This window comes from Pleuronectes platessa, chromosome 17 (genome assembly GCF_947347685.1).
Source record: "Pleuronectes platessa chromosome 17, fPlePla1.1, whole genome shotgun sequence".
NCBI classification, from domain to species: domain Eukaryota; kingdom Metazoa; phylum Chordata; class Actinopteri; order Pleuronectiformes; family Pleuronectidae; genus Pleuronectes; species Pleuronectes platessa.
In genome coordinates, this window is record NC_070642.1 from 5,767,339 (window position 1) to 5,787,620 (window position 20,282).

The 20,282-nt window shown below is 39.4% G+C and overlaps 1 protein-coding gene across 1 annotated transcript in view; it reads left to right on the forward strand.

Moving 5' to 3' along the window:
• The window catches only part of ptchd4 (patched domain containing 4), a 33,133-nt gene extending 19,602 nt beyond the window's left edge, over window positions 1-13,531 (forward strand). The window contains exon 3 of the mRNA XM_053445744.1: window positions 11,850-13,531. Within this exon, the coding sequence (XP_053301719.1) occupies window positions 11,850-13,531 (1,682 nt within the window). The remainder of the gene's footprint in view (window positions 1-11,849) is intronic.
• The last annotated feature ends 6,751 nt before the right edge of the window (window positions 13,532-20,282 follow it).

Genomic DNA, 20,282 nt, shown 5'->3' on the forward strand with positions numbered 1-20,282 from the left:
TCCTCCTAAGTATTGATCTTCACACTACTGTCAGAGTTACCGGTCAAGAAACAGCTGCCCTACACAAACACACACACACACACACACACACACACAGTAAAACCAATAGGAAGCACTTGTCATATACTGTATGCAGCATGGAAAATTACTTGAGTACAAACCTGGATGCAGCATTGAGCTAATGTTGATAATGTTAAAGCATTTAATTTTAAACCGTAACATTGAGTATTAAAATCGTAATTATTTAAATCTATTGATTTACCAGTACGCAATAAAATATTAGAGAAATCTAATCAAAACCACAAGTATCCGATCAGATGCCTCCAAGTGTGACATATTAAATTACATTAATCAGGCAGCTGTATAATTATTGACTAATGTGTGACAGGGGAGTAATGAACACAATGGATCTGAGACCACTGCGGCCGATTGCTTTCAGATCTCCATTGAAGGGGACCATTACTCTCATGTATGGGCTTTGAAAGAGAAATGATTATACTTGACAGACCAATGGAGGGGCTGTAGCTGGCACACATAAAGCTAGGACCTAGGACATTTGTCCATTTATAGTGATGATAAAACTCATATGGTATAAGATATATGCTGAAAACTTAAACTATGGATCATTATTTACATCTCCAAAACGAAGTTTAGAGATCAACAGCTTGCTGGCAGAATTAAAAATCCCATTCATTTTCTGAATACAGATTTTGATAAACATTCATGATATTGGAACCATCCGGTTCGGCCACAAGTCAGCTCTGTTTGAAGAAAAACACATTTTATATGCAATATCAAGTTGAAATACATTTGACTTATAGATTGCATCATTTCTGTGTTGGAGAGGAAATAACGTTGTCTGTGGTAAGGATTTGTTATTCTATGAGGGGTCATTCGGGGTTCAGCATCTTGCCCAAGGAAACTTCGGCATGCATATGGGTCAGACTGGGGATCGAACTGCCGACCTTCAGGTTGGAGGACGACCACTTTACCCTCAGCTACAGCCGCCCATGAAATCTAAGTAGTTATTAAGTACATTTTCCATTACAGAAGCGCCCTGGATGTCGTTTTAAACGGGATAATTGTGAAGCGTTGCTCCTTCATTCTTAAAATAATTATGCATATAGTCTTGTACCTTTGCATTTCTTCTTTTTTCCAACGTTTAGTTTTCCTCTGATTCAAACGATTAAAGGTCAATTTATCTCATAGCTGGTTGACCTGGACGGTCTAAAAACTGTAAAAGTGGTCAGTCACTGTTGTGCTGTATTGTTAAGAATTATATATTTTTAGTTTTTCTCTTAACATGAATTTTAAAATCAATCTATTTTGGATTGTTTCAAAAGATATTTAGAAAAAGCCACACCACCTCCAACATGTCACCGTCTCATTAGATGTGGTATTTGTGTCAGTGTGTGAATATTGACCAGGGAGAATATCAGCGTCACTGATCAAAGTCAGTGAGCAGGTGTTGTGGAGGCTAATCCATCTTTAAAGGAACAGTCGGCAGGAGGTGCAGAGTTTTGAGAGGACCGCTCTAAACAGCACTTAATACACACCAATGAGTCGTGAGGACTTGAATTTTAAATGGGTTGTCAGAGAACTTTATTAACCGTGCCTCATCCTTTGTTGCTGTATATTTTTGGTCTGTTGTTGTATTTTTGTTTCGCTGCATTTCACTAAACTGCTAGTGAAGTCGTGTCACATCAAAGGGGAGATTGTGACAGCTATGTTATCCTCCTATGGTGTTTCAGAGTCACGTAGATTGCTGCCGGTTTTCAGCGACAGTAACGTACAATATTCATCACCTGAGGAACATTTTGAATCAGAGTGGTGTTTGATTTTGTAATTTGAAATGTTCCCTATGTTACTGGCAAGTAAATTAATCTTCTTTTTATTCGTCAGAATTCAGTCCAAACCCAAAATATCACATCTGCAACAAAATGTTAGGGGAGGGCGGGGTAATGTGAGAATTTTTTTACATTTGCTCCCCTCTAGGTGGGCTTAAATGATATATCAGTAAAATGTACACATTTCCCATTAATTCAGGATGTTTCCTAGCAATGTAAATGATCAGAATATCTTCAGGACAAAGGGCAGTGAAAATATGATTGTTTTTTTAAAAGTTGTTTTGTGTCTCACTTTAACCCAGCTAAGGGGTAAAGTGAGGCAGCCCAGAGAAATCAAGTGGGTAAAGTGATCCACTTACTTTTTCCACTTTAAAAATACTATAACAACACATGTTGTAATAGTTAAAATCCTGACAGCTAGATTGACAACCACACATTCCAAAACTAATATGGGACTAGTAACAGAATCATGGGGAAAGGTCAATTAAGCACATTTATGATTATTATGATTCATGTGATCTCTTGCACATCCTAGCTTACCTGCCCATTGTTTCTCTGTCCAATTGGCAGGGACAGGGATATTGTTTTTCTCTGCGTATTCAAATGCCAGTTTACGGCACTTAACTGGAGCAAGGCCATGGAACTGGTCAGCTAGTTGTTTCAAGTGTTTGGCAAGCTCCTCCTCCATCTCATCTGTGAATATTCTCTTTACCTCAGCTACTGCACCCCAGGCTACTGATTTTACTTCCCCTTTCTCTTTTTTCTTTATGAATCTTTTAAGGGTTGTCTTATCCATATTTCTATCCCTTCCAGCTTTTCTTAAGGACTTCTTTCCTTGCATGACCTCAGCGGCTGCACTCTTCATCTCTGCGAGGGGTGTTTGGCCCCAGGTTGTCTTCCTGGTGTATAGTTTCTTGGCATGATGGCTTTTCTACAATGTTTATGACATTAAAAATAAAACATATGTAATGTAATATTACACTTAAATATGTTTAGGACTAAACTTAACTCGTGCTTCATGTCTCACTTTACCCCACAACATTTGTCTCACTTTACCCCACAGCCAACATTTTAGAAAAGACAACATCTCTTATCAATTCAGGCTAATCTTCAGCTAGCATCAATCACATGGTTTTATATGTTGGAAGTTCATCAACATGAATGATACAAGGTTTTGTACCTGAATCAATTTGTTTTGACACAACAGTTGATTAAGTTCAAAGCAAGAAAATTGACTTTTACATGCCAAACATTTTTTGGGTGAAAAAACATAATTACCTCAGCACCAGCACCAACTTCTCCTTCATGGCAAGGGTGGAATCGGAGGGGCTTGAAAACATAATGGTCACATGACCACAATTGTTTACCGTTGCCTAGATACAAGGGGTGTCTCAAATTAACCGATGTCTCACACTACCCCGCTCTCCCCTACAATGTAGCAGAAACCAAGTCTTAATTAAACTTATTTTTGAAGTTAAGCATCTCTAGTGATTTATTTAACTCTCAACAAACATGGGAAATTGATTATATACAATAATAATAATAATAATAATAATAATAATAATAGAATTGAACTTATTTATATGGTTCTTATATGGTTCTTTCAAAAAATAAAATAATTGCAAAATTCGCAAATACTAGAAAAGCCTCATCCTAATGCAATAAAAGAGCAAGCATGAAACATTCAAATAATAATGTCAAAGAACTATAAAAATACCAATCTAATACCAAAAGTGCCTTTTTGAATTGAGTCACTGATTCCACTGATCTAATGCTGATGAGGTGTTGGTTCCACTGTGTTGGAGCTAAAACATAAAAAAACATGACCCCTTTGTTAAAGCCTGGATCATTAGACTGTTAACAGCATTTGATTCTCTGTTCCCAGGGGCTTTGGAGCAGAGTCTAGGGTTACAAAGCAAGGTAAAAACTAGGGAGGTCATTCCCCTAAATACAATAATAACAACTCGACAACAAGTCCATACACCGCACCTCAGCAACAGACAGAGAAGCAACTTTATTAGATATTACAAACAATAAAAACCAAGCTTCTGAAATGAGGAATCTATGGACCGAAGGACACAAACATAAAGGCAGTTTACTGCAGAGCAGCAACAGTAACATACTGGATTTTTTCCTGCAGAGGGAGAGGACTTAATAATGCAAATGGGTAAATTTGCTGTTTCACACCTGGAGGTACTTCCAGAGAATCTGTTTCAAACCTTGCCAGCCTCCTGCTCAAAATGCAAGATAATGATGCCACTGAACTGCAGGGGGAATGTGAGTGTATGTGAGCATTGTAGCACCCCCGGCTGAATGATGGTGTGACTCTCTTACTGATGGTTCATAACGCTCCAAACATGCCATGAACAGTGTGAACACACCGTAAGAGCTAAGAGGAAAACAAACAAATATTTCTTCTCTTAATATCCTCATGAAGGACCTTAAAGGTGTGAAAAATATCCAACTACAGTTTTTTAGATTGTCCTGTATAAAGCTTGACTTTTAACATGAATTACTATTTATACAAACATGAAATCCCCATCCCCTTGATATATCTATTTATCTTAACAAAATGACAAACACTTGATAGAGGCCTGTTTGTAGGCATTTTTAATTTATATGAAATGATGTGTCTCAGTATAACGATACTTATCCCCACACATTGTAAAGTTCTACACACACATTTGGTAATAAGCAACCATTTATAACCACATTTAACATAGCCAAGGCTAATTGCTTGTTTGCATGCTGGCATTACGACGAATATAGCTCACACAGAGATCTTGAACACTCACACTGCAGTTGTAACCTCAAAATCAAAAAAATCTACACACGTTGTGCCCCATATTAACGAGGTGCTAAACACACAAATAGTATGATTTCTCATTTGTTCACAAGGCATCTCTTCCATTTAAAAAAAAAACGCCTTTTTGATTACTGGCATTACCTTTTCAAAATAAAGGTCAATACAGTCAATATAAAAAATTATAAAACGCAGAGGAACATGTATAAAAGTCTCTATTTCATACAAAATAATCGAAACCCACAAATGCATCATTACATTGGTTTAACTTAAATTGCGCGAAAAAGTCATATAGAAGGCTCAAATGGCTCAAAACAGTATGTCTTCATGTAGGAGCCCATTGCTCATAGTAAGAAATGTAGTTAGAAAATAAGTTTTAACTATATTTTAATTTAAATTGAAGCAAAGGAGGAATGAATCCATGATACTAATATTAGAAATCTATTTAAAGAACAGCCTTAGACTGGAGCTTCAGATCAAATTTTTTAGCACAAGAGTAGGAGGAATATTTAGAAAAAATTTTTTATAAACTTCAGGGAAACAATGAACACAACACATGCAGTATTAAGATGTATTAATTTAACGGATACTCGTTTCATACGACTATTCGGCTCAACCACAGGCAACACTGCAGAAATATCCTTTTGAAATGAACAGTTAGATTGTAGAAAGGTTCTACTGTATATGGTTGTTAAAAAAATACAACAACTGGGATTTGTATTGAGCGTATTCACCCAAATATTGACCAGAACATGAAGATTGCTTTTTGGCTTCCCCTGTGTTCGCCCTCACTTTCATTCCCCCTCATCTGCTTTTATTGAATTTGTGCAACGAGCAACCTCTCTGCAATATTGGCTCCTTTGTCATCACCACCTGTGTGATGAGCCAGAATAGTTAAACGTCATCCTGATTGGAGGAATCATTTCAGGGGTCCAGATAATTTTTAAAGCAGAAATTTAGTTTAATGCCTCAGTTAGTTTTTGGTTTGGGCCATGAGAGGAACATATGCAAGACATATGCAGCCCCCAGCTTCTCTTTTGGGAAGAAAATAGTCTGCAGGACAGCCAGTGACAAACAGGCCTTTTAAAATCCATTCGGGCTTGTACCTGTATCTTACAGGTGCTTGAGATACAAGGCCTCTTGCATCTTCATCCTTCCATTCTGAGCTACAGCTTCTCATATTTCTCCCTGTCTTTATCCATCCCTGTGTCAGACTGCACAGGGTACCCCCCATTAAAGAGGGGGGATCAGGTGATTCAGTTTGTCAATGTTGTAGATAGATTGGCAGAGGTTAACACCAGCTGTTACTGTTGTCATGGTTTGAGAAATACCAGAATAAAGCCAGTATATCCTTGATTTCAGAAATACTGAGGTCTTAAGTCTAAGTGCCTGCTGAGGCTAAAATTAAGCACATGGAGCCTAATGGAGATAGACACACACACACAATGTGATTTCACTGATATGCTCAGTTAAATAAAATAAGACTTCAGTACCTCAGTGACCTGGGCATCACATTTCAGCTCAGAATAAAACAAGATAACACCTATCCCTTTCATTTACACAGAGCACCCAGGCATTAGACTGTACTTATATTAACAGTGCAGCTACCAGGGGAAGGAGTAATTATAGGGATTTGGGGTTTAGAGTCATTCAAATGGACCTTCAACACTTTAGCTTTGTAAGACACAACAGAGGACTGCATTGCTTTGGCTCTTGAGTAAGATAAGATACATTTATTGATCCAAAACACATGCAAAATCACACGACATGCAGAGTAGGGAAATTTGTCTTCTGCTTTTGTCCCATCTGGTGAACATCACAGGGCACACCAGTGGGCAGCCATGCACAGCGCCCGGGGAGCAGATGTTGGGGGAGTAAGGTGCCTTGCTCAGGGGCACTTAGACAGTGGGGGTAGGGAGAGTGCTCTTTGGACTTTGGAACAGATCCGGGTGTTGTCCTGGCAGGTATGTTGTATTGTCACCGCGAGGTATCAAACCAGCAACCTTCCAGTCCGATGTCCGTAACTTTCTGCCCATAGTCCAATTATTCTGCCACGAGTCCACCGCCTCTCCGTCTGTCCAATCAAGCACAGTCAGTATAATGACCACAAATGCAACATCAGCGGATTTACCATTTAACGTACATAGTCATTTTGGAATGGCAATCATGTCAATACATCTTTTTTAACCGACATTTTCTTTCGGGTTGGGTTACATAAATAAAAAGTTGGTTGGAATCAGTTGCAGACATTTTAACTTCACTGAATTTGAAGAGGAAAACCTACCAAAGGGTCTTAAATATGTATTTGATGGCTACATATTTAAGATTAGGCTATGTGATGCAAATCCAGGCTTTAGCTAACCACCCATCTCTAAATCTTTCACTAATTAATGTATCAATAGATTGATTTGTTTTGCTCAAATGTAGCTTGTTTCAGTCTGCGTGGATTTTTGTTGAAAGACTCATTGCCCCCATGATTTGACATTTGCTGTTTCATAGTGGAGCTTAGCAATAAATTGGTTGTGTATCATTTACATTACAATGACAGTCTGAGTGTGGAGAGGCGCAGCATGCAGATAGAGAATAACAGGGAACCGACGACTGATCCTTGTGGGGCGACACGAAACAAAGCAACATTAGAGAAGGCTGCACCCTAAGCAGAGGACATGTTGTCCACTGTGTTTGAGAGAACTAAAGTCACAAGTACAACTCAATGATAAGAGGTTTTAGTAAAAAAAAAAAAAAATTCTTAATAAAAATAAGAAAGAAAAAATACTGCAGGCATCACCTCATTGTCCTCCCTAGCAACAGGAAAGAGCTTAACTAGGGAGCTTGAAAAGCAAAAATTCAGATTGACTTTACTGTTGCCAGCTGTTATTGTCCCAAAATGCTCCAATCATTGCAAATAGCTGTTCGCAGATATTGACTCACCTCACTGCAGCTGTCAAAACCTGCAGTGTCAGAGGGAAATAAAGGCAGGTGAAATGAGGCAGCCTTTGTTTTTCGCTATCTGTATGCATGTGTTTGTGTGTGGGTGAAGAAGACGAGAGCTACAGCAAATGAGAGTCTGGTCTCCCCTGAAGACTCATTGTTGTGGCTATAAAGTTCTAAGATGGTAGTCACGCTGTGTGTGTGGGGGACACTGGTTTAGTTTTATCACAGCAATAATCGAGGCTAGTGGGAATGCAGCAGTCTCCTGCTCTGACTCAGTTGCAGTGTTACAGAGGCCTCTTTAAGACGTTCGGTTTTGCGTCTATCAGAATTCAGACATTGAGAGAACTTGTCGGTTTTGTCCAAATATGATTAGCATTGAGCATCAGTGATGCTCCCAGACATGTGCTTCTCTCTATCCCACCGTTTGACTCTCTTACCCATTAAGGCGCCTGCACTGTTCTGGCTTTCTTCCTTCCTTTGTCCTCTGGATGACATTTTAAACACCTGTTTGTAAATCAATCTCTAAGGTTATGTGTATCCTACAGGGTTAGTAACAAGAGCCAAACAGGGTTGATGTAGGTCTGGGATTTTGATTTAGCTTCAGTATTTTTGACAGAAACTGAAAAGTGAGAGAAGAAAACTTTAGATAATATTGCAGCAGTATCAATAGCAGTAACGATTATTTTGATAATAGATTAATCTTTCAATTACATGTTCGATTATTAATCGGATATAAGGACAAATGCTAACTTATACAATGCTGTTTTTGTGTGTATTACACACATCTGCCACTTTATTATGATGATATTCCAGATTCAGATATCTGCTTCATGATATCTACAACACCATTCAGACAACTTTAAACTTCATTTAAGTTATCTTAAATTGAGGCAAATCAAAGCTTTCGTCATCTTGAATTAAATGTTATATCTGCATGGAACAATCAGAAAATTACAGTTTGGGTTTTGTTTCACTGCTGCTTCTCTTCATTCAGCCTGGAGGTCCCTCACCCTATGCTGCCCTCACTGTATCTCCTCGTTGAGTCTGGGAACCGACAGTCATTCAAAATGTGAATTTTTTTTCTTAAAAACCCTAAAAGCTAATTTCCCATGCAGCATAACATCACTGCGGTATGAACCTAATCTGTGTATGATCCTCCAGTAAACCGAGAAATCAAAGGATGGCTCCAACATGTTTTCTCTTCAGGTTCATACACACAGTGTTGTTGTGCTGCTGTTTTATGTGAAATCAAATCAGTACATTGTGTAGATAACGGTCTTTTCTAAAGGCTTGAATGTAAAATGCTCCCACATTTTGGACGACTTGTGTCCACTGTATCTTTTTACTATTGTCACTTAATGAACACTTTTACTTTTAGTTTTTTAGGTCTGATCCAACAAACAACTGGTGCAATCAATCCCTGCAATTGCAAATGACCTAAATTGTGTCAAAATTACAAAAATGAGCTGTTAACCTAAAATTCACCTCAGGGCAACATTTCCACTTCTAACTTGCTAGAAGAAATTACCTATAATATATGACATCCCTCTCAGAACATTGCATACTTCATTTGTCTGAACCTTTGAATTGAATATTTGAAGAACATGTATTTCTGAAACACAGACTTGAATAGACTTAATTTTAAGGATTAAAATCAAAATTATTTGTTTGTTCCAGGATTATGAATTTCGGGATTCACTGCTTCCCTTCTGTTTTATATGAATGTAAATCCGCCTGGTTTTGATTAGGAAAATGTTCATTATCTGCTGCTATTAATCATAAAAATGCTCAGGTCGTCCCAGTGGACTGCCGGCTTGGACATATACTATGTGACTGTGGCATCCCCGGCTTGGATCCAGCATGTACGCACAGATACGTATACAAATGCACACATTTGTCAGAATCCTTCTTCGGAGATAAGAACCAGGGACACTTTACCAGATGGGCTCACTGCCATTATCCACCTCCACCTGCCAGCAATCAATCACTCTAATGAATCTTTGAGCTGTTCCAATCATGTCTGGAAAATAACATGCTTCTTAACAACCTATTTGGTAACTAGTGAAGGGAAACACACGCACTCGCCCATGGTGTAATGCTGGTGTGAATTACCTCTCAGTCCAAACCCTATAAACCAGCTGACACTAACTAATTGACTTGCAGAACAGCTTAATAAAACTAAAAGCAGGAAGAGCAATCTAGCCGACTCATTACTATGGCCTAATCCTTTATAGTTAATTAACTCCTTTCCCCCTCTCTGTCAAACAAAGGGAAATTTATAATACTGTCAATCCTCCCCTTACTTTCCTGTCCACCTACAGTGCTCTAACTGAAAGGAATATTTTAAAGCTGATTTCCGCAGAGAAACGAGTGCTCAATCCATCTTTCACTCTTACTGAAATATTTACGTAGTGGAGGAACATTAAATTAATTGTAGTCTTCAGAAATTTATAAGACAGTCTCCCCGATCACCACCCCCACCTTCCTCTTCAAATGTATGTTAATAATTCTTGTCACACTAAAATTATTTAGCAGCCAGTTAGCAGCCAGTACTTTGGATTTAAAGGATGTCCTTTCATGTTTGCTGCGACAGCTGACACTTTCATACCAGCTGGTTCATAAAAAATACCCTAAAATATATACAAATCTAATGTAACTTATGCACTTAAGGTCTTGACCTTGTTATGTTTTGATTTGGCTCTTAAATTGGAGTGAATAGAATATCTTTAATAACAATCAAATTTTTATTTTTCCATGGACTTTTGTGCGACCACCTTGTTACCTAGTTTATATAAGTGCTATACAAATAAAGTTATGTCTATTATTATTATTATTATTATTAAAGTTGGACCCCTGAAGAGCCACTGGTTCCAGAAGTACTTTTCCCCACTGCAAATCCTTTTTTCTTCTCCTTTCATGACATTCACCCTCCCTGGCAGTAATACAATCATATCCGTTTTCATTTTTCATACAGAAACCCATGAGCCCTGGCTGCAGTGGCTGTGCAGAGGAAGTGTGATATCGTCATGACTCAGAGTGTATTTATAATAAAATGAGTTGTTGCAGTTTGGGTCAAAACACAACACCATAGGGGCCACAGAGAGCACCACCGCTGCAGAACTCATCCCAGAATCGATCATTTATTCCGTTTAATTTATCTTTGCCAACTTCTTCTCACTGGTACTGGCACATGTAACAGAATTTTAAAGTAAGTAATATTCAATACTAGACTTGAAAGGAGGAAAAACCCAGCTGCACCGACCTCTATGAGCTGAAAGTTACTGGTCTGTTGAACCCAGCCAGGCTTCACAGCTTCACGTTCTGATCACATCTACCTGGGACGCAAAGTTGCTCTCACCGAACTACTGCTGCAGAGGGTCTCGGAAAAACCATATTGTCACCACTGTTTGACAGTGCGAGCAGGATAATTACCCTCGAGCATTGTGAGTCGGCACAATGCGGTTCATACTTTCTGTGGGGGGTTCCGCAGCGTGCTGGAGGCAGGATGTAACATTTACATTCCACTGCAACGATCAAGTCGTTTTTGTTTGAATTTACATCTTCTTTGGTGTCTATTATGTGTGTTGCTAGTGCTGATGCTGATATATTTGTATTATTTTAGTTTTTCTCAGATTTGTTCAATTTATTCTCACGTGTGCTCACTCAGACATTGTCTTAACTCTTTACCAGGGGGCTGGAGGGAGAATTTCCAGAGAAAGTCCGCAGCAACTGACTGGGACATTTGTGTTCTCACATACAGCCTCTCTTGAATAATTTCAAGAGATTATGTTCAGAGTTCAGTGCATGTCTGAAAGCACCTTCGGTTTAATTAGTCTTAAAGGTCAGTAGTTGGGTGATTTATAATGAAATTCACCTTAGGAGTCAGAGATTTTCTCTTCTCTTAGACATCTACCTTTACCAGATGTATTTTAGGCACAGATGTTTAAAGCAATCCAACTGTCTCTACTATTTATTTAATATCTATTCTATGACCTCAAATATGACCTCAAATGTAACCAGGAGAGTTTTGATTCCTCCTTTGCAATGCATTCATTATCTGTTTTCTTACACTGACTTTTCGAAACCAGGCTGTCTGAAATAATTCTTTATAAGCAACATACATTTATGGCCACAGAAAATCACAAATTCAGCAGTGTGTCTGATTCATTATGCAATGACATGGACCATATTCTCTTCACAACATTCAAACTGGGCCGTTTTCTAACGTATAAAATGTTAACACATCTCTCTCTTGCTTCTTCCAGGCCATGGGACCAAAGGAGTGTTCGAGCTGCTAGCCGGCTGGAGGAGAACGAGGGAAACCCTCCCCTTCAAGGAACGTGTGGCGGACGCTTTTGCTGATGTGATGGTGTGCTACACCATGACAAGCTCACTCTACATCATCACCTTTGGCATGGGAGCTAGCCCTTTTACCAACATCGAGTCCGTGAAAATTTTCTGTCAGAGCATGTGCGTAGCCATACTGGTCAACTACTTCTACGTCTTCTCGTTCTATGGCTCCTGCCTGGTGTTTGCTGGACAGCTGGAGCAGAACCGCTACCACAGTGTTTTCTGTTGTAAAATCCCCTCCGTGGAGTATCTGGACCGCCAGCCCACATGGTTTAAAACTATGATGAGTGACGGCCATGACCTGTCCACGCACCACGACAGTGTACCCTACCAGAATCACTTCATCCAGCACTTCCTGCGAGAGCACTTCACAGAGTGGATAACCAATACTTATGTGAAACCCTTTGTGGTCATTCTCTATCTCATCTACGCCTCTTTCTCATTCATGGGATGTTTACAAATTAGTGATGGATCAAATATTGTTAACCTGCTGGCAAGTAACTCTCCAAGTGTCTCGTATGCTCTAACCCAGCAGAAATACTTTAGCAACTACAGCCCTGTGATCGGGTTTTATATTTATGAGCCCATTGAGTACTGGAACTCCACGGTGCAGGAGCACCTGAAGACTCTTAGTCATGGCTTCAACAAGATCTCCTGGATGGACAACTTTTTCCACTACCTGCGGGTGGTGAATGTGAGTGCGTCAACTAAGAGCGACTTCATCACCATCCTTAAAGGCTCCTTCCTGCGCAGCCCGGAGTACCAGCACTTCACCGAGGATATCATTTTCTCAAGGAATCGTGAGACTGACGAGTATGATATAATCGCCTCACGGATGTACCTGGTGGCGCGGACAACTGAGAAGAAGCGTGAGGAAGTGGTGGAGCTCCTGGAAAAGCTCCGTCCATTGATGCTTATCAACAGCATCAAGTTCATTGCCTTCAATCCAACATTTGTGTTCATGGACCGCTACAGCTCTTCTGTCATCTCCCCCATCCTGACCTCAGGCTTCAGTGTGCTCACCATCCTCATCCTCACTTTCTTCCTGGTCATCAACCCCTTAGGGAACTTCTGGCTCATCCTCACAGTAACGTCTGTGGAACTGGGTGTCTTGGGTTTGATGACCCTTTGGAACGTTGGCATGGACAGCATCTCAATCCTGTGCCTTATTTTTACCCTCAACTTCGCCATGGATCACTGTGTACCACACCTGTACACTTTTGTGCTGGCCAGCGAGCACACCAGGACACAGTGCATCAAGTTGGCACTGGAGGAGCACGGGGCTGCCATCCTGCAGAACACATCCTGCTTCGTGATCGGGATCATGCCCCTGGTGTTTGTGCCTTCCAATCTGACCTACACACTGTTCAAGTGCTCCCTCCTCACTGCAGGCTGCACTGTGCTGCACTGCTTCGTCATCCTGCCGGTCTTCTTGACCTTCTTCCCACCATCCAAAAAGAGACACAAGAAAAAGAAACGGGCCAAGCGGAAAGAGCGGGAGAGGGAGAGAGAGCGGGAAAGGGAGAGGGAAAGAGAAAGGGAGGAGATAGAGTGCATTGAAGTCAGGGAGAATCCTGATCATGTGACAAACGTCTGAGTAGTTTGTTATTTTAGCAGTGCACATCAGTGGGTCAGGTATTGGTTAAGGAGAGGTGTTCTCCAACTGTGAGGTGCCTCTACAGGTGCAGGGGAGCTTGATATGTCCCCTGAGGAGTGGACAACCGTCACTCCCAACCAATAGCAGCTAAGCTGGCCAGAGTAGAGCGCAGCCCCACTGGTCGGTCATGCAGTCCTTCAGTCTGGACAGTGAAACATGCTCATGGTTCTAAAGCTCTTTCCCAACTATTTGGTATTAAACACAAGTTAGTTGCCAGAACCTATGCTTGCTGCGTCTGTAGGTACATTCTAAACACACAGTGTGGTGGTCCATTATAGCAATAGCAATTCTAAGTTCATCTCCAGCTGCCCTTATCTCAAAGACAGTGAGAGAGGAGCGAAGCAGTCTGTTAAAATAAGGACACAAGAAAAAGTTGGTGAAAGTGCTAAGGGTGATAATACACAAGTGCACAGATTGAAAGTGGGCAGGCGGCGACTGTGATCGCACCTCACTCCTCACACCTTGGTAACATCAAACAGATACAGAACCAAATTCTGTGGAAATAGAGAAACTGTGGACCTGGAAGCACACTGCATGCTTTTCTGTAACATGAAATCAAGCTGAACCGGGCAGATGGCATACACTGTGTCAATTGTGAAGAATTATCTTTCACATTGCATTATGTGAATAGTACGGTCAAGGTAATGAGGCAAATATGTCTTCATCCCAGAAGTCATCTGAGGTTTCAGGCAATGGCAAAATATACTGCAGAGGGCTGCAGTGTATGAGGAGAAAGTGATAAGGAACTATTGGGCAGCAGTATTTGAAAAGGCCCTAAACCTGATTCTAGGCAGCAAACCTGATTGAGTACTTATATTAGAGTACTTGAGTAAATCCTAAACTGCTTCTGCAAACCACTAAAACCAAAAGTGAAGAGTGTCTTCCCAGTAACATATCCCAGAAGATTGATTACAATGGAAAATTTCTGTGAGGATACAAATGTCTTTGTGATCCACTCACAAAAGCTCACTGGCGTGATACTGGTATAAGGAAGGTCCGGATGTGATTCATTACTAGCAGTGGTGCCAAATGGTGTACAGAAACTTTTGTGCGACTGATTTCTATAAAAACAAACAACAAAAAATTTCAGTTTGATATTTGTCCCAGCTAATTTAAATGATTGCTATTCAGTTTCTTTTGGGTTTGTGAAGCTGATTATGAAACAGGCTTTAAATTAGGCAGCGAGGCACTTTTTTTGAAGAATGTTGTCTCTGAATAGTGTGACAAATTGAAATGAAGAGCTGAAGTATAATAAGGATTTATTTTGCTCCAAATGTAGTAAACTTCAATAAAAAATCACAATAACATGTTAATAATACAAATAAGTAAAAGTCCAGCCCTGCAGCCTTGCTGAAGACCATCATGTTCACACCATTTGTCTATACAGAAATAGTGCATTTGAAAAACAATGCAAAATTGTATTGCTTTTTTTTATTTTATATTTGGTTTTCAGCCCTCAAACTGTAATAAATTATATTTTTATGGAGCCGATGGATCAAAGTGTGCAATGTAAGGTATGGATCATAATCACCTGGTGCTGCAGTTCCCTCAGCAGTGCAGACCGTTTAAGCATCTTTCTGCTCGTTATTTTTATTCTATAACCCAAGACATCACTGTTTTTGGTTCAACTACTTTCATCAACCTGGTTTGCAGCAGCAGGCAGCATTAGCCTGTGAAAAAAGCTTTATCAATTTATCTCTATAAAATTCCCTGTTTATTAATTCCGTCTTGGAAGGCTAAACTGGCTGCTGTTTCACCGTGGGGTAAACAGTATTATCTGTGTCGGTCAAAGTCCGATAGGAATCTGTGCTGCAGTCAAAAAAACACACACACTCAAGGTCAGCAGGCCCAGCAGAGACCGGTCTGAGCCTGACCTCTGGCAGGCAGATCTGATCTGGTGGCATGTGATAGAGTGGCCTCCTGTGAGCAGATTAGGCTGATTGCAGACCTGTCAATAACGTCTGAGGACACTGACTGTTCTTAAAGGGCTGCCATTGAGGGATAGGGAATGTCTCTCAGCTAATCAGGCAGCTGGAAGGAAGTTGGAATATCCATACTGTACCACATGTCAGTGAGGGGCATCTGTCGTTTGACAACGAGCTCATAACAAGTTATAAAAAGGCCTGATAATCCTTCTTATTTGGATTTAAATCAGTAAAGTGATAAGAAATAAAGGTAAAAGAATAATGTCCTGCTGTTGCAGAATTAGACAGTAAAGTGTTGAATTGTCAGGAACCTTATCTTTCATCAGAATTAAGGTGTTTATGGCCAGCGACTTCCTGATGCAGCTGCAGTGAGCGTCACGTTATGTAAAAGCCACGTCATGTATGTATAGCAAAAAGGCATGAAATCTTTTTAAAATGGGAAAGAAATGCAGATAATAAATAATTTACCTCCCAAAAATGGACTGTTTGCATGGCACTGTATTGTATGTATGTATGCATGTATTTAATTTTTCTGTGCGAAGTCTGCATTATCTTTTTACTCTTTCTTTTGCTCCGCTATGGTTAAGTTTGTCGTCTCGATGGATATTCTGTAACACCGTGTGCTGCAAAAGAACAAAATGAGTCATATCTGTTCCAAAACAAAAGCCAGAGGATATTTCATCTGTAAAATACCTGTAAATTATTCTTTTTTATATTTTCTAAAAAATATATATATACTATAGAAAGATTTTTAATGACAGAATTTTCTTAAAAAAATTAAAAGGGAAAAAAGTTGAACACAGTAGGCCAGTAACAAACAGTCGAATGTTTCCAGTATACTAGATCTTATTCCTTGCAAACTACAGTGTCAATGTTTGTTGATGATTCACATTTTTATGTGGGAAACTGTTGCCACCATTTTATTGTTTGTTTGTGTGTCTTGACTCCTTTATAACCTCTACCTGGCCTTCACATTTAGGGATATTACTTAGTAATCAACAGCCCTTTTGTAAACAACACGACGGCCCATCAGGCTTTGTTAAGATAATTTTTAACCCAAAAAAACAAATTTACAGAACATAGACAGAATGTCCAGTTTATATCCGGAATTAAATTTGTTACACTTTGCTGTCTGGCAGACCAAGCTTAGCAACTAAGATATCAATATTAATCATTATTGTTAACTCGTCTGGAACATCATTCCTAGATATGGGCGTCTTCCTCCTCATCGCTGGCTACAAAGCTATTGCCTAGCAACCCTTGTCACCTTTCAGCTACTTTAAAATTAGCATCATTCCCAATACTCGCCTGTCTGATTAGGCTGCTGTGTATTTGTTATCATAAGAAATGAAAAGAAGTCACAAGAAAAGATTATTCTACAGCAACGCAGTAGAAGAACCAAAAGGTTATTGAAAGAGCATGTCATATTAATAATACATACTACGTATTATTTTCACCAATGAAAATGAAAACCTGGGTTTTTAAGGATGAGCATGCCATTATTCAGTATTTTATTATTGTCAAAAAATCCCCTGAAAAGACCAAAACCAATTTCTCAATATCTCTGACTTCCCCAGCCAAAGCCTACTGGTTCTCATATTCTTTTTTCATTTATGATTTAAAACCCATTTATCATTAAAAAGGTTAAAATAATAAACAGTTGAGTACTGTAGTTATTTAATGTTACTCAGACCGGAGACATGACAACTGATAATGATATTCCTTTGGTGTTATACTCAGTATTTATGTATTTAAACGGTGTAATGGCGACCGCAAATTGTGAATTGTGGTTGGTTTAAAGGTGTGAACACATTTGTTTCTAAACGTGAGGACAGCAACATTGGTGCCTCAGCAAAAAAAAATTGTGTAACCAGCAACAAATAGTTCACACTTCAAGTAAGTATGGAAAAGGAGGATTTTACGTGGATATAAAAACTGTGTTACTGTATTCATAGGTGAATTAGGATGGCAGAGCACATGACTGTACCATTAAACGGATTTGTGTCAGGTACTGCACAGGCACAGAACAGTACAAATTGTTGGGAGTAAAGACGTTTTTTTGCGACAGAGTCTCCAAACTTAATTTAAAATCAGATTTGACTGGTGATTCATTGCAATTGTAGTTGAGGTGCTCTATCCTTATTCTTTCGATGGAGAACCAGTCTTCTAATTCCCGGGGTGTTTTCAAGGAAGTTGCTCAGAGGCCGGAGTTTCTACCTTTTGTGCTGGACATTTTTGTTGGGAATTCATGCTGTGTGTAAAACCACGTTTTTATGCTCAAATCAAACTACTGTCTGGCTCCTCCTCATCCGTGACATAATAGACTATAATTATTTTGTCCTCTGACATCTGTAATATTATGGGGTAACTGCAACAGCCAATGACATGTCCACTAAAAGTTTTTTTTTTTCACAAATGGCATTAGGTATTATCCTGGTAATGAAGAGACGTCGTCCCGTGCAACAGAGTGGCTCATTGATGTGTTTTAATAGGTTAACGGAAACAATGGAGGTCTGTCGCACAGAGGAATGAGACTTGTATTTGTAGTGGTAGGGTCAATGGACTGATGGTTTGGGTCTTGGGATTTCTAGACAATAACACCATTGACAGCTTTATTCTGAACATCTTGACTACTATATAATTTCACTTGATAAGGTACCAGATGTGGTAGTCCGCATGCATTCTGCAGAGTACATGTTGCTTTACTCCCGCATTTATACATCTACTACATTACTATGTAAAAACTAACTTTAATCCATAGAGGCAGCATTTTTTACTTCAAAGTTAGATAGACTTAGTCAAACCTATTGAAGCGTTTAAATCTTCTACAAGTTTAAAGAATAGGTTTCATTAGATCTTTACAGCGGATATGTCCTTATAATAAATCGGCTTTGAATTAGTTGTTAGGTGAGGTCACCTCAAAATGAGGTTTGAGTACCATGCATGATAATCAAAAGGGGAACGCAGAATTAAAATAGCAATATAAATACATATAAATGACGTAGTGCTGTTATTTCAAAAGTCAGTCAGCATATAGGTGTGAGTGCACTATAAGTCTCATGGAGTGCTTTCCATACACTCGCACATTTTGTGTTTCCACAACCAGGGACGGCAAAACGTTTTCACGAAACAGGGCAATAAAATTATGCAATCACTGCTTGTTGAATAATTGACATGTACGGTCATTCATCAAACCTGTTATTTATGGCATCTAGGTCAGCATTTTTCATAACCGTTCAACAGTGTACAGGGCAGCACGCTCAATAGGGACAGGGTTATTTGGTAACCTTTGTCCTTATGTCTAACTATCTATCTATCTAATGATTTCCTTACATCATTATTGATTTAAATACTAACATATGGCATAACTTTAAACTGCTGTTAAAATGCTGTTTCTGTGCTACAGCTTCTCTATTCTTCCCATCTTTCTAGGCCTGATGGGAATTTTCTGACCCAATCATCTGGAACCTGGATAGCAGATCCAACTGACAGTACAATTGGTTGTTTGTTCTTATTATGCATTTGGAGGATTCTCTTTGTTTTTGCCAAAGTGTTAGCCTTATATATCATGTCTTCAAGGGTATACCACCTAATTAAAGAAAGTACATATGCATTGTGATTTCTTCTGGATGGTCCAGTCAGTTTGATCAGATTGGTTAGCTCATCTTCAAATCAAACACAGCACATATTTGCTGCTGAAGCAAATAGCAAATTAATGCAGTTTTAGGTCAAGATCCCTGACAAGCATTTCGTTTGTCTAGATCCCTGTCAATGGGATGTAATGTAATGTAATCAAGTATTTTCAAACTAAGATGCGGCTTCACAGCCCTCGTCCAAAAGTGCTGCAAACTTCACATTAGCTTCAGTTCTGAGGTTGATGTGATTGGGTCAGTTTTTCCTCGCCTGACTAACTGGGTGGTGTTCCCCTTTTAAATCGCCTGATAGCACCATAGCCCTGCTCTTCATATAACCAGTAGGATTACCTTACATATATGTTTCCAATATTTCAGTACAGATGTTTGTTACACTGTAGCTAAGATTAAAGTGTAGATTACAGTACATCCTCAGAACCTGGTGAGGGACAGATCGCTGCGAGGAGATGACACTTTTGATTGACTGCGTGATGTAGGTTAGAGGTCTAGTACTTTGAGTACTTTGAGTTAAAGGGTAGATTATCATAATCCAGTTAAATTTTGGCTATTTGACGCTGTTTGATTTGAATGCCTCTCTTTTAACAATTCACTTCGCAACAATCATATGAAACTGCACTTGTGCTCTGAAAAACTGAGAGAAGAACCTCTATGTTCACATGGTGCAGTTTAGCTAAAATGTAAACCCCATCTTATTACCTGATAACCTTACTCCTCTTATGTACAGTAAAAGCTGTTTGAATAGTGTACTTGCTTTGTATGTTACACAAACACATGCACACAACAATACTCTCAAAAAAGAACATAAAATTACCTGCTCTGCCTTTGTGAAGCTGGGTATGTATTTGTGGTCGCCTTGGAGGAGGCTGCAGAGCTTGAACCCTGTTTTGTTAATTTGCACCTCTTACAAAACATCCGGAAGATTTAGCCTCATTTGACTGACTGTGACAGAGTGAGTGGGGGAAAATAGAGTGAGGCAAGCTGGAGGGAAACGTAAGAAGGAGGAAGAGATATAGAAAAGGGGATGCCAGCAAGAGAGGAGGTAAGCCCTCATTTGAATTTGAGAAGATTTCAGCAGCAGGAATGATGGGAGGTTTTTCAGGGGGAGGAGAGTTT